At 38.2% G+C, this 15,656-nt stretch overlaps 1 protein-coding gene across 2 annotated transcripts; it reads right to left on the bottom strand.

Moving 5' to 3' along the window:
* Positions 1 to 289: 289 nt before the first annotated feature.
* ATAD5 (ATPase family AAA domain containing 5) lies at positions 290 to 15,640 on the bottom strand. Of its 2 annotated transcripts, none has more exons than XM_072351886.1 (23): positions 15,439 to 15,640; positions 13,164 to 14,938; positions 12,945 to 13,032; positions 12,241 to 12,405; positions 11,862 to 11,997; positions 11,310 to 11,394; positions 10,682 to 10,863; positions 9,728 to 9,885; positions 9,318 to 9,471; positions 8,785 to 9,078; positions 8,539 to 8,629; positions 7,888 to 7,970; positions 7,642 to 7,778; positions 7,384 to 7,534; positions 6,809 to 6,979; positions 6,193 to 6,308; positions 5,576 to 5,669; positions 5,304 to 5,368; positions 4,393 to 4,573; positions 3,541 to 3,728; positions 2,551 to 3,374; positions 1,675 to 1,839; positions 290 to 1,486 (listed from the first exon to the last, which is right to left on the bottom strand). In XM_072351886.1, exons 1-23 carry the CDS (start codon positions 15,505 to 15,507, stop codon positions 1,408 to 1,410), a joined length of 5,451 nt encoding a protein of 1,816 aa, XP_072207987.1. In that variant the 5' UTR covers positions 15,508 to 15,640; the 3' UTR covers positions 290 to 1,407. The 2 variants fall into 2 exon arrangements, with proteins under 2 accessions (XP_072207987.1, XP_072207988.1); XM_072351887.1 differs by having other exon boundaries at positions 2,551 to 3,371.
* Positions 15,641 to 15,656: the final 16 nt, after the last annotated feature.

The raw sequence follows: 15,656 nt of genomic DNA, 5'->3' as shown, positions 1-15,656 counted from the left end.
CACACTTTGGAGCTTCCTAAATGAAAATTCTTAAAGCAATTTATTAGAACCAGACAGCCAACTTCAGGAGCTGTCCTCAACCCTCATTGATCTTTCCCATCTATTTCCTAAAATAAGTGGTAGTTAATAAAGCCTTTTTCTGATAGATGTAGGTCCACGCTATAATTACCTACAGCAGTGATCCTGCTTTTTTTTGTTTGTTTTTGTAAAAAAGAAAAATACAGAAGTCCCCCCAACCACTGATTTAGCAGCACAATCCATTAAAATTTAACAGCCACCGCTTTATTTCACTCATTTGATAGTTCTCTGCTACTGAAAGAGTAAAGTGTAAAGGTTATCTACAGCACCAATATTTCAAATAATTTACTGTTTCCATAATTATTCTTCATTCATGAAAAACAAGAACAGAACGTACCAGAGAACAGCCTTCCTTATTACTACAGAATCACAGAGGTAAAACAGAGCACCACTGTGCTGCAACAACCCCTGACTGAGAAGAATAAACAGTGGAAATGCAATGCAAAGTCAGAAAAGAATATGGATGAAATATTTACAGTTCAGAAAATCCTCCAATACATTTTCACAGATGGAAAACATGTTTTAGACTTCGCTATGGTTTTGGACATCTCTGATAGGAACAGTAAGAATTCTATCAGATGTATTGTTGTATAAAAACACATGCTATCAAATACAAAATGAAGTATAAAAATAGAACACAATATACAAAAGTGGAAGTAATTAAATATTACTGAACTTGAAGTAATACTTGAATAATTGTTATTTACAAAATCATGCCGAATATCCGAGTTCATCTTGAACTACAGGATTCATTTCTCTACTCTTTTAAAGAGATGAACATGCAGATCAGCTGTAAATAGGAATGAAGTGAAACCAATGTATACAAATATATGTACATGGAGGCACAGAGCTCTGTAATGACTTGCTTACCCCATATTATTGAGGGATTTGTTTTAATCATTTACATTTCAGAAGAACAATTGCTTTCTCTCCCTGTTCCCTTCTCACTCCAGGTTATTTAACACATATGCAAATTCTGAATAAATCAAGCTCGCTTTAGTCAATCATCTCGAAGAGGAGGGGAAAAAGAAAGCAAGCTGTGGAAGTTGTGACAGTTCCATGTTTGAAACCAACAAGGTAGAACCAATTGATTAGTTGGTGCATTTAATATTCTAAATGCACGCACTGGACAAGCACCAAACAAACCCACATTTCAGATGTGGAGAGCAATATTATAACAATAGATATTTACATTATTTTAAATAATTATAGAAATTTAATATACAAATGGCTCTGAATATACAATAAAATAACGTGGTAAAAAAAAAACCCTGCGATTATGGTGAGCACACCACCATCAGGCACAAAGTATTTCTGGTGTTAGTGATTCTAAGGGAAGTCTAGAGACAGACTGTTTATTGCTTGTCTGGGTATTTCAAGATGAATCCCTTCGAGATAATGCAAAAACCTAAAAAGAGAAAAAGGAAGAGTGACCACAACATGACTGAATTACTTCCAAATGGCAGACAAAACTCGTGTTTGGAAAAGCAGCATCCAGCTCTCTTGTCTAGAAAGGTTTATGAAAATATTTGACTAAAATTCTTCAACTACCTTGCATACTGAAACATAGCAAGGTTTAGGAAAACCAAAGCTTACCTTCTTTTTGTCTTTTCTTGCTCTTTAAGCTTCTCAGACCTGCAAATGCTGCGAAGAGTAGGGAGATACTCAAGTACGCTGGCTTGCTTATTTCCAAGGTTTAAAGGAGCTCTGGAAAATACAGTTCTGATGACTGACAGCCTCTTCTGTGCTTTTTTGTGGATGCTAAAATAGAGAATGAAGCTTTACAGTTTCTTGTACAAGAATATATTTGCTACTTCAAGATCAAATCCACTTGCTTAAAACTTAAGGAGATATTAATTTCCAAAACTTTTCAATGGATACCTGCTACTTCTGATCATATGCTACTTATACAGCATCACAGAGCTGCCCTTAAAAACATGAGGGGCCAAAGACTGTTGGCCACATATGGTCAGAGGTTAGATCCATCTGTTTTGACATTGCTCTTCTAGGTACATCCTTACAGAAATGCAGTACATCTGCTCTGAATTGTTAGTCATCAGGTAGCACCTACACATGTAATACAGATTCAATATAGCCAGGCACTAGATGAAGAATTGCGTTGCTGGTACCTCCAGAACCAATTTCAGTCCAACTGACTGTCTGGTAAAAAGCCTTGACATTCTTTAATGTTTTGTTTTTCACATTGGAGTAATGGAATGTAAATTGATTTAAAGTATATAGATCAGATTAAAGACACCATTCCTGAATATTACGGTCAGGGTATTCAAATGTTATTTTTGGCAGCAACTGCTAAGCAGTTAATTTGAGCTTGCTTAAACAAATTTAACATTTTATTCCAGTGCTCTCAGACCTACTGAAAACATTCATACTGGCTTAGCATCCAAAGCTGTCCTGCACACCGAGAAATGCTCTTCTGGACAAATAACCCCAGAACTATTGGCAAAGCCTTACCTTAAATCAGCTGACTGATTGAAAGACACGGAATTTCTTGTGTCTGACACATGCAAAGTCAGTCCCTCAAGTCGATCACTTTCAGGTGTATTTCTTGTGCTCAAAGAGGCTTCCAAGCTTTGAGAAATACTAACAGAACATCTGTTAAAACTGAGCGCTTCAATAGTTGCTTTTATTTCACCGCAGCTCTGAGAGCTCCACCAATCAGTATTTTCAATACTGAATTCATCACACAGACCATTTTTGATTTTGCCATTCATCCAGGTGAATCCTTCATCATTAGAGAACTCTAGTGGCTCCTTTGCAGTACTGTTTACACAGCAATCCAAAAAAGACATGTCCTCCACAAATTCAGTCACTGAATTCAGACACTGAAGAACAAGAACAGATCTTCTATCATTTGATGGGGTTTTGCTTTTCATTTCTTTTCTGTTATTCAATTTTGATTCCTCCTCATTCACTTCAGCACACAGCGTAGGACTATCTGATGGCAAAGTTAGGAATTCAGCTGAATAGTTCAGTCCAGTATCAAATAAGTCACTGTCATCCAGTTCTTCAAGCCTTTTCTTGTTCTTTGTCTTTTTAGATTTTTTTCCAGAGTTACTTTTCCCATAACAGTAACGATTAATGCAACTGGTTTTTGAAGGAACTATGGTAGTCCTTTCAGGTACAGGGTTAGATGCTTCAGGCTGATTTGAAAGGTAATTCACTGGTAAAGGGAGAAGAAATTCAAGATTACTATATATAAAATCCACTTTCTTCAGCTGGAATTCTGTGAGAAGCTGTATCAATTTATTCCAGTCCTCCTTGGTTGCGATCGTCTGCTGTAAAAGAATAGTTGTAGAATAGTAAATTAATATACATATATTTTAAAAAGGTATTCTAATGCCAAAAAAGAAAAGATTTACTTCTAAGATAAAGTTAATGGTTCCAATTACTCTGAAATGTCTTAGCAGTTGTTGAGGTATTAGCCAGTCAACAAAAAAATACCTTAAGAAATGTGAACAAATCTTCTGATGGCAACAGGATATTCTTAAGGCCAAGCAATGTCTCTACACAGCCTGCATCACATTTTGGATATTCCTGACGTGGGGCATCATCTTGAGAAAGATCAATCTTGGGATCTGTTGTCTTTTCATAATTAATTACTTGACCTGCTGGATTTGTCTCATCTTCTCCTGCACAAAGACAATGTTCTTCACTTGAAAAAAGTTACATCATAAACTTAATGCTTTTTTTTTTCCCCCCTCCAGTTTGTCTCAATTCCTTTTACAAATAATACTGCAGCTACTGCTGCAGTTCTGAATCCAAACCAAAACTGAAACTGCCCCATTAAATCATGCCCATTTCACTTCCTTAATTCTCAAACTCTCCCTTCTTTGCAAGTTGCCACTAGAAATTATCTGTTATACACCTCTGTAACACACATCCACACTCACTGAGGATATTCCTCCTGTATCCTTTAGCTGCTCCCTTGTTAGCTGTCTCCTTTTTCTGTTCTGCCTTCTAGGTGAGTTACCTTTAAGTCCACTAAATGGATAACAAACTGCAAACTCTGAGCTGAAGGGAGACAACTACTGGCTCTCTGCTCTGTGCAGTTTTGCTACTCCTAAGATAAATATCCTTTATGGCTATATGTATACACAGAGGGTTTTGAAGTACAAGAGAACAGAAACAACAACCCCACAACCACAGTATACCCACTAAATCTTTACAAATCTTAACAGAAAGATCGCATCTACTCACCCATTGTTACAAATGGTTTCATTTAATCAGTCTTCTTAAGATAGGACATAACTTCTTATTTAAAAATAAATAAATAAATTAAAAAAATCAACCTACCACGAAGCACCAAATGTTTGTCTTTCAAGTATCCACCTCCACTTCTAACCCAAAATTGTAAGTAGAGAACACTTTGTCTGATATCACAGTTATTTGTGGTTAACAGAGCAGCTAAGTCTTTTACATCTGTTCGTAGATTCTCAGCCAAGCACAGCACTTGCAGGTAGCTAGCAGCATTCATCTGAAAGTTAAACAAAAACCACTGAAAACAACTCTGCCAGTTAAGGCTGCAGCATCACACAGAAGCAAAAAAAAAATCCAAACAGTCCACATCAGATAATTCAGTGTAGAAATTCCACTTAAAGTAGGCACACATGTACTGCCTACGTTCCTAAAGCTACATACACCTCGCTTCTTATTAAACAGGTCTTAGAAGTTTTTCTTCCTAATCTGCATTTTCTGATATCCTGAAGGATTTCCATTTTTACATTAAAAAACTCTCCCTTCTCAAAAGTTACTTCTTCCTTTTTTTTTAGTACTGTGATACGCATTAGCCACAAGTAAAACTATTTGCTATCCTGAACACCAAAGATAACATTAAAGGAATAACCCATACGATTTCTAGAGGAGTTGTTTTATCTTTTGTGAATGAACAAATACTAGCATAGTCAGTCTTTGGGTTCAAACTATTAGATACATCTCTTACAAAATTATTTACCTTAAGGACTAAAGTGATGAAGTGATCTCAGATTCTAAATGATGACAAAAATAATTCCTCCAGGCTAATATTAAATTCCACATCTAAAGATAGAAACATCTTACACACTCTTACATAAAACTAAAACAGGAGTTGTCTGATATATGAATACATTCCATCAGATAGTTTTAAACTTACAGTAACCTTTACATTTTAAAGCAGCTGAGAAATACTTGCTTAAGGACATAATCTGCAGTTCCAAGTATAGACTTACCAAGGAAGGAGTTCTGAAGTTGATTTCTTCAAAATAGCCATCAAACATTAAGCTAAATGTTGGATCTACATAAAGAGATATTGGTGAACTGTCATGACATTATGTTCAAAACAGATTGTTTTCTTTACTTAAATACACAAAGGCTTTCTTTGTTGTTTCTGTGCCTTATATTTTTGTTTAAGAGCTGCATTCAACCATTCCCATTTAAATTATTATCATTATACAGGCTTTTCTGTCTGCAAAGTCTAATTACAGGAAAAAGCTCTACTCACCATTGGTAGTAAGAATTACGGGTCTCTTTGCAGTTGCCATGAATGTCTTTATTGCACTTAGAAATCCTGCATCTTCATCAAATATTATATCTACCTATAGAAAACACAAATGAAGTACAAAATACCAACAGTATGACTGCAGTAGCTATTAACCAGAGTTAAAACTTAACACTAATATCAATTTACTGAAGAGGCACAGGCAATGGCAGTATAATGCACTGGATAAACTACGCCTGCCAGCACACATCATCATGGGTGCTTATGGTAACTGTTTTAACGTGTCTAGAGCAGACATGTAGCGTACATCTATAAAACAGCTGACAGTCAAATTAACTGGATTAGTAGAATTCTGCAAACTGACAGTTGACAGGCAGGCTGCAGGGAGCTCCGTTATCTTTTAGTTTTCAAAATAATAAGGAAAAAAATTACTGGGTCTACTTAAAAAGAAGAGCACTCAGGAGGATGAAGTCATTCAATATTGAATGCGGTTTTCTTAATAACTGATGATCCCTGCCTTTGAATCTACCTAGAAGTCCCATGAAAGAAGGAAAAAAAGTTCCATTATCTAAGCGGACAGGATGTATTGCTCACATCAGGGTGTTTCACTCAAATGTTACCTCTTCAAAGAGTATGAGAGATGTCGCACTTTTTCTGCTATGTTCTCCATCTTCTCCTTCTTTGCTTATTGACTTAATTTGAACATTTTTTTCTTCCCACAAATTCTGAGCATTTCCTGCAGATGGGTGAAGAATTGAGGAGAAAGAAAGACTGAAACTACTTAAACACACCCTCTAAACTGTACTTTACAAAACACCCTATACACAATCTGCTTACAATCTGTCTACACTGACACAAATTTATAAGCAAGATGCTTTTCTGATGTCTCTTGATGTTTTAAAAGAAACTACAAGAAACTTGCTGGGAATTCAGCAATGATTGGTGAAGGGCTGACTATCTCTAAAACTATCTCTACAGCAAATCTGCTTGTAGTCTATAACATCTTGGGGGCAAGGCATAGATGCTCTGTAAGCCCTTCAAGACAGTGCAGTATGGTTGCCTGCAAATACGTGGACTACACTGTTGCTCCAAATCTACCCAGCACTTTGTTCATGCATTCCTCTTTGCTGTCTCTGAAAAAAACAGAGTGATAACTATTTCCTGTGTAGGTATACAATAGTAAAGCACAGCTTTTCCATCTTTAAAGATAATTAACTATTAATTAGTGACACCTACCTTTATTTTTTTCTTGAGCTGTTACCATTACTTCATTACCTTTACATCTGGAAGGCATTTTGAAATAGTTTGCGAGTGTTTTAGGGGGTAGGCTTCGTTTCAACCCTGCTCCTTTTGGTGACAGTGGAGGTTTTCTTGGTGAAATAACTTTCTTCGGAGAGTACATTTTTTCTGCAAGACATGTTTATATTTAGTTTGAAATGTAATCTCAAGATGACATTTCTCAAGCAAATGTAGAGCAAAATCAAGTTTTGTTTACAGTACAGGACAGCTTTACTGCACTGATTTCTGCTTATTTTACTTCTCTCCTGTTCAGGGAATGCTTTCTGTTTAAGTCTCTATTCAAAGTGTCATAGCACTTATTCTAATGCTACAGAAATAATTTAGGAAGAGAATCAATAGTCAGTCATTTTGATAAAGTCATTAATTTGGCACATAGTTGTGTTAACCTATGGAGTGTTTCTTGTTACTGCAGGGGCCAGATAAACTTTGCTATCTTTCTTAAATAATTCATGTTTAAAAATTGTTTTGGGAACTCAGTTCCTAAAGAATACCCACATAACTATGAAACTTACTTGGTGACTTTGCACTGCTGCAGCTGTTAAAAAAACAAGGCTTATGTGCATTGATGCTTTTTTTGTCCACTTGATGAGACTGAGTAGCTTCTTTTAGTTGAGACAGGATCTGTCTACCACTGCGTTGGCAAGAGGCATTGACTTCAAATATCTGCAAGTGTATTTAAGTAATTAATAATAAAGACATCTTCTAATTCAAGTCTTTTCACATCACCACATACAAATAAGAAAAATAGCATTGACAAAAACTCCACTGACCTTAAAGCCAAGCTCTTGAGCACAAGCATAAACTGCAGCTGTTTTCCCCACTCCTGGTGGGCCAGTAATCAGAACTGTATTACAAAGGTTATTCTCTTCCTCAATATCAGATTTAAAATCAAGGCTATCCAAAGAATCTGTAGAATTATTTAAAAGAGAAAGGACTGTTCAAATCATTATCAGTTCATATTGTTTTAATGTCAACTTTAAGGAGAAGCTGCATGTCATTGTGAACTCTATCAGCACCTTGATGATCTTTGTCCTCCTTTTCCCCTTTTTGATTTCTCTTCTCTTCCCAATCAGCTCTTTTTTTCCATTCTTTTAACCAGCTATAAAAGGAACAGAACAATAACAAAAAAAATATTACAGCCAAATAAAAGTAAAGATGTAAGAGAAAATTGAAGAGCAAAAAAGACTCCATAATAAATTAAACATACCTGCTTTATACCCTAACAGGCTATAGAGTTTGTTTCGGCACATCAATATAAAACTTAAGATCAGCCACTTGGTACCTTTCTTAGAAACCTAAGAAATTTCTTACAATTAAAAAAGATCTTCAGGTTTGATTATTTTATGAAGGACAACTCCATTCTCTGTTGTTTTAGTTGATTTGTATAAACTTAGATTACTTTGTGAGCTATTTAAATTGTGGAAAACACTTTGTCAAATATAGTGCTGTCTGCAAGATGGGCTGCTCTATTACATACCAAGGTACCACCATCAAAGAAACTACAACTAGAGTGTAATTCATATCAACTGCTAATTTGTTTCTGCACCTTTTTGGGAGTAATGCAAACCAAAAGCCAGACACACCCCGCCACAGCGTAAAACAATTATACTTAATTAACACAATTTAAGTAAAATAGTGTTCTGAGTTACTTTAGGAATGGCTCTAACCTATGTAGCCTTTCAATTTCTTTCTTGTTCCCTACAAGTTCGCTGGAGTCCTGAGGCTGATACTTTTCTGTCCAGAGCACATCTTCAACACCTACAGGGAAAAAAAAATTGTGCTCAATTAAAAAGAAAACTGACCACCATCTGTTACTTGTGTCCAACTGTTAGACCTGTACAGGGCTTCCAGCAAAACATCTCAATTTCCTCAGTACAATGAGATCTAAAATCAGACAGGAGGTACACATTTACCTGAATGTGCATCTGTCGCTGATAAATATTCAGTATCTTCTGTCCTAACATCTGCTTTCTGATTTTTGTTTTTCTCCAAGTGTGTTGTTTGTTCTGTATCTGCTTGTTTTCCCCCAGGTAGAGGAGTGATAACACTCCTGGAAACTCTGGATTCTACCTCAGTCTGTGTGTTCTCAGTTTGTTTTCTCCTTTTCGATTTTTGGTCATCCTTTTCTTTCCTTTTCCTCTTGGTTTCCTTCCAGTTATCAGGAGGTTTTTGATTTACCTCAGAATTTGAAGAGGCATCTCTGCTTCCTGTGGGAAAAAAAAACAGGAAAAACCTCCCTTATTTTGAAAATTAAAATAAAATAAAAAGAATTCAAGCTGTGGCTATTCTATGGCTACTACAACTGGAGTTCAAACCACATCTGTAGAATTGGGTCAAAATAACATAAAATGTGGGCTCAGCTTTTTTCCAACAATGTTCTTTCATTGAAACATTCCCAAAGTGCCCACTTGCCTTCTTACATGGGTTTACACATTATTTTACCAACCTTGCACGCTATTTTCTAAAGCAAACAGAGAGGTTGCTTTTTTCAGAAACTTGTAGAAGTGTTTTCTCACAGGAAACTGAGAGTTAGAAGACACGATCTCCTCTAGCAAACCCTTCCTCAGGGCCTCAGAGAAAACTGGTCGGTGGCCAGAGAACTGTAATACAAAATAAAAGGTCCCTTAAAAATACAAAGAATGACAATTACAATTTTGCATGATTTAAGATAACAATGGTAGCTGCCCAGTTAAGACCTGAGGTTTGATTAGTGACAAACTTTCCTGACTTGAGAATTGCCTGGTGTTACACGTTTGTTGGTGTTGCTTTTGTGTTGCTCCCCTCCCCCCCCTCCCCCAAGTAACAAAAATAAAATCATTTTCCTTGTAATAAAACCTTCAATTTTGAAGTACTAACCACAGCTGCAGAACAGCTTCCAATCAGTTCTGACTTCACAGTGGAAAATTCACCAAGTGAGATGGCAATTTTTGTGACATTAGTGACTTCAGTACTCAGTTTCCTTAGCTTAGTTAGTAGAGGACACAATGGTGACTTCAGTTTCCACATTGGGCAAACTGGATGAGAAAAAGAGGAACAAAAAGCCCCATAAATCTGATAAACAGAGATACAACAACAGACAAAAACATCCCACAGTAAGAAAGCTGTAGGTGGAAGAGCGTTTACTCATGTCAAAGTCAAGTCCACTCAATTTACACTGCATCAAATTTATCTCACTAATTCCACTTCCCACAGGCAGAACAAACTGACACAGTTTGGCACACCATGTTTTTCCAGGAAACCAGCCCCAGGTTCTGCTAACTCCAAACAAGCACCCACACCGTCACCAGCTCTCAGTAGGACAGATGCACTCCAAAGGCTTTTGCTGGTTCATTAGTTGGATTGCAAATATAAACTGTTCAGCGTTACTCTGCCTTCTGTTTTTTTGTTGTGCCCTTTAAGAACATTGGAGCATGCTCCCAAACTTACTGAAAAAAGGGAAAAAAAAGAAGGGTTGGTCATCTCTCTCTTGAGAAACACTTTGCTTTTGTCAGAACAAAACATCTTCTGCCCAACAAAGTCCAACATGATTCATATTCTCCACATTAGAACTTGAAACCTTTTGAATATTCTTTCCCTTGTAATCAGTGTATACAGTGTATATTAATCTTGCACCAATGTAATAGGAGAACTATGTTCACAAAGCATATCCCCAAAGGCTTCTTTTGTTTTCTTATGATATTACAAAACAAGAAAGAACTGTCAATTATTCCAGGTAATAAGCTGGTTTTCAGCTTCCCTCTTTCCTGAATAGACTGCCTAAAGATCTACTTCAAATCACATATATTTATCAATAACAGAACAAAAGCTTACAGTCATCCTTCTGCTGTACATGAACAACAGGCTTGAAATGTGAACTGGCTAAGAAGTACGCTTCCATTGCTGCTGCTTTCTTTGCAATCTGTCTCTTCAGTAATTCTGGCAAACCACTCATCAAAAATTCACGTTTTGCTCTGAACTGATCATCATCTTGAGAATTTTCAGACGCATCTTGGCTTTAACGACAACAGAAATAAAAGATCATTAAGACTACTGGGTATATAAGGCTTATGACAGAATCTAATCATGTTCCATGCATGAATTCATGATGTCTTGGAGAACTGTTCAAATTAATTTAAATGCAATAAACTTATATTTAGTTTAAAATTTTGAATTTTGTTATTAAAGCCCCATTCTCTTGATTTCTATATGCTATTATATGCTATAATGTATATTTTTATATGCTATTTGAGATGTTTTATGCCAGTCTAGACTTCCAGCCACCTAAGATGGCTCAATAACAGTTTTCAACTCTCACAACCCCCCCCCTGATTTTGAAAGCAGATTAATACGTTGGTCAGGATAAACAGCACAAACATTTACATCACATTTAATTAAGTACTTTAAATTTGTCATACATGTATATTCCGATTCTTAACCAACAGCAATTTCGAACACTGACCTGCTATCATCAAAAATCACAACCGGTTCATCTGTAGACTTTTGTGCATTTCTGCCCACGAATGAAGGAACGTATCCCAATTTTCCTTCAGAGAAACAGCAAAAATAATCATGATAGGTTGGCACTGATTAGCAACTCTCTTTCATCATATGTGCATCATAACTTGGCTTTCGTGTTCACTATCTATAAATTTTATTTAATAACCCAAGGAAAGCTCCATTTCTGAGTATTTTAATAAGATCCACTGCAGTTGTATTTCCAGTTATTTCATCACTACATTAAAAAAATCCTTAATTAAATAGGAGATGACAGGCCACAGCGTGCATTGGGAGTTATACCTTACTACACTTTTAAATGCACATAATTTCCTCTAAATGGAGGTACAAAGCAGCACCCATATGTAACTTCTGCAGCATTCGCTCATTTCATAAGAACTGGATATTGGAACATTATATAAATCAAAGGAAGAGATAAACGTACTTCAGAGCTTGATGAAATAAACTGGTGGATAATCTTTCTCGTTAAATAACTCATTTAGTAAAACTCAGTTACCTTTTGAGTTCTTAGAAACCTTCAGATTTTTAGACTTCCCCAAAACATCATTTAAGCTTCGAAGATTCTTTTGCTTCCCACCCTGCGCTGTAGTACTGTCATTACTCTGGCTTGAATGTAAAATTATTACTGACTCCTGGAAGAAAAGGAAACAAATTTAGAAAGGAAACGATTTTCCTCCTTCATTAGCAACACAATTTAGTGACGGGTACTGGGGGAACTGCTACAGAGCCTAGAAGTTACCAAATACCATTTGAAGATTTTATCGCTATCTACCTTATTTCATACTTAAAGAAAAGTGTTTCTACGAAACATTTTTACTGCTTAACAAAGTCACAAGAACTTGAGAATATTTTCCCCATAAAATACACAGACTTACTTCATTTTCTTGTAATGTTTTCTTTTCAGCAAGAGCTTGCTGTCGAGATGAGCGCCTCACAGGAGCCGGTGAGTCCTCATTAACCTTTGATCTGTTATGCTGTATAGCTTTCGCTTTTTCAACCAGCTGTTTTGCTTTGGACACGTTTTTAGAAGCAGAGCTTATCTATTGACAAAGTACAAAATAACCAAGATATCTAGCAATTAATAGCAATATCTTTATTAAGTGTTCCACGTTATATTATCTCTAGTGTATGACTTCTAATCAACTTTTGCTTGCATTGGGAAGGAAGTGAAACAATCAGGAGGAGCACACTAAGGGGGAGTGGGAGCCCTACAGGGGACTCTCCTGGTCACCCACAGGACAAATGAGATCTGAGCAGTGATGTTCTTAAACATAAGCTGTTCTGCTATGCCCAAACGCTACATCCCACCATGAGAACTTGCCAAAGATGAGCATGCTATCCTATCAGGTTTCTATTGTGTTATATTCATAAAAGCTGCTTTTCGTAACATTTGAAGTCAAAGGTACAGTAACTGTACAAGAAACTAGCTCAAATTCTATAGTAAATTCCAGTAATGCTCTCTTTTAACTGGACATCTGTGTGCTACCATGCTTTACTTTATTAGACAATTGGAATGTTAACAATTATATGCATTTAGTAAATGACAACATACTGAAACACAAGCTGTTACATGAATTACCTTTATATTTTTGGAGTTAAGCTCTTCATTATTCATTGCTTCACCTTTATTTGATTTTATAGTTGCATTGATCCGTGTAAACCTCATTCTAATTAGGGAAAAGTGTTATGAAATCATTACTGGTTAACGAATGGAATTAGAACTACAACTTACTCTTAAAATACTTGCAGGAAAACAAAACAAAATGCAGAAAGCCAGAATATATTCCAAAATGTTTACCTTATGGGGCTGTTCTCATCAGAGGGCACTGTAATCACCTCAGCCTTATACACATTACTTTTCTTCAAGGACTGCCTGCTTGCTTTTGGCGTGGAAGTCTGTACAGGCCACACACTTTCACCTCCAGAAAAGTTACTTCTAATTTTGTTCTTTTTGGGCGTAACAGTTTTGGATGTGTTGGTTTTCTTTTGCCTTAGACTCCTCCTCAACTCATTCACTTTTGGACTAGATGAAATTCTTATATCCAATTTACTTTCCTTAATCTGATCACTATCTACTGATTCTTTATCTTCATTATAATTGCTGGTACTTGAGATACATTTTTGCTTTGCTCCCAAAGCCTTGTTTCTTTTGCTTCCCTTCTTCTGAAACTTTTGAGGCCTTTTGTTTTTAGCTCTAGTGTTTTCAGGACTAGAACGCATGCATTTGTCTGCATCATCTTCTGGTAGCCCACCTTCTAATACCGTATTTAAAACATTGTCACCCTCAGGTCCTTTTTTGTCTTTTGAAGGCTTCCCAATGACTTGTTTTGCTTTCCCAGGTGCCTTTTTAACTCCGCTTTTTCTTACATCTGATGTTGGTTGCCTGAATGCTTTCATGAACTGATGCCTTTCTTCCAGAGTAGATTTCATCTTCAAAGAATCGGATCCTGCAGTCTCTAGTATAGCTAACTCCAGTTCCTCTTCCTCAATGACTACGTTAGATTTTCTTTTCTGAGTGAGCTGCTCAGTTTGCTCACTCTCCACAACAGGTGGGCTGCTTTCTTCTTCTACACATACTTTCTGCTTCAAAAAAATGGAAGCTATTTTCTTAGAACCTTTTTGCTTATTATGTAAAGAAGCTGATTTGGGGGGAACGGAATGAACTTGTGCAAGAACAGTTACTGTTCTAAGTGGTAGCTGCTGAAGTTCCTCACACTTTTCAGGGTCACTATTACTACCACTTTTGTCCGTTTCATTTACTGTAATAGAACTGTCCAGCATTGCCTTTGTACCTTCTTCAACATCCTCTACGTGATTTTCTCCTTGGCTTTTCAAGAAGTCCTCAAACGACACTGTTATTATACTGTCATTTGCCTGAGATGTCTTATCTGTGTGTACTTCAGAACTCGGGTCACTAATAACATCGTCACATTCTGACACTTTAGGAGATTCCTTCTTTTTCTTATCTTTAGTTTCTTTTCTACACTTTTCATTCAGCTGGTCCTCAAACGAAAAACTCCCAGACAAATCCACATTTACTTTGTGCTTCCTTTTCCTTGTTTTTCTTATCCTATTTTTTGTTGCATTTATTTCAGAACCACCTTTCTGATCACTTTTAACACAGATGTCTGCACGTGAGACATTCTCACCTTGCTTATCACCTTCAGCTAATTCTCCTCCACCTTTCCGGTCTCCTAAAGCACAGGTAGCTATGAAATCATCACTGTCTTCTTTTAGCCTTGTTGCTTCTACGCTGTTATCACAATCAATTTCTACTGTGCATTCACTCCCCACTTCTTTCATTTCTCTTTGCTTATTATTTACACGAGCTCTCTTCCTTTTCCTCTTCAGCCTTGAAGGCACTATATAACAATCCAGGTCATCACTGAATTCTGCTGTAATTTCCCCAGCTGCTGTTGCAGCTTTCTCAGCTGCAGGCATCTTCTTAAAGTAATCCAATATATTGTTGGCTTTTGGAGGCGATGACACTTTACCTCCTGTTTTTGCTAATGGTGAGAAATATCTCGTGATTGTTTTCACAGAGCCATCTTCCTCTCGCCGTTTCTTGCGCGGCTATAATAAAAAGAAAGCCCTATGTTAGCCTTGGCCATTAAAACCTTGGGAAGACGTGGTACGGTTATATCAGGCAGTACGCAATACAAGTTTATACAATACAAGAACTGAGGAACGTCCCCATTCCGACCGCTCCGCACCCGGGACCTCCGGCACCGAACGGGCCGTCAGCGCAGCCCAGCAGAGCAGCCCGGCTCGTTCCCCCCACAGCGGGGCGATGCCGGCGCGGGGCTTCTGCCGGAGCGGCCCGGCGTCGGTGCGGCCGTCCAGCGCTACCGGAGGGAACCGGCTCCGCCGAGCAGGCCGCGCAAAGCGGCGCAGAACGAGCGCAACGCATCACGGAGCCGGAGCGCCGCCCGCTCCCGGGAAGGCGGCTCAGCCCGCGGCGCTCCCGCCGACCCATTCCGCTCGGCCACCGCCACCGCGAGCGCTCACGGCCCCACGGCGACCCGCGGAGCCGCCCGTCCCGGTACGGCCCGACCCCGGGCGCCGCCGCACACCTGCACGTCGCCGTCCTTTTCGGAGACAGACGAGGCGGCCGCCGCGGCCACGGCCAACCTGCCCACCATGCCCCGGGCGCTGCGCGGCGCCGAGCGCTCAGGCGCGGCGGGAGGCGCGCGCTGCCGCCATGGAGCGTCCCGCCACCGATGGGCGCCTGACAGAGCGGGCACAGAGCGGGCAGAAAAGCGCGCGCGGAACAGAATTCGGAGCTGCGCGC

This window comes from Excalfactoria chinensis, chromosome 17, assembly GCF_039878825.1.
Source record: "Excalfactoria chinensis isolate bCotChi1 chromosome 17, bCotChi1.hap2, whole genome shotgun sequence".
NCBI lineage: Eukaryota > Metazoa > Chordata > Aves > Galliformes > Phasianidae > Excalfactoria > Excalfactoria chinensis.
This window is presented reverse-complemented; position numbering and strand designations above follow the sequence as displayed.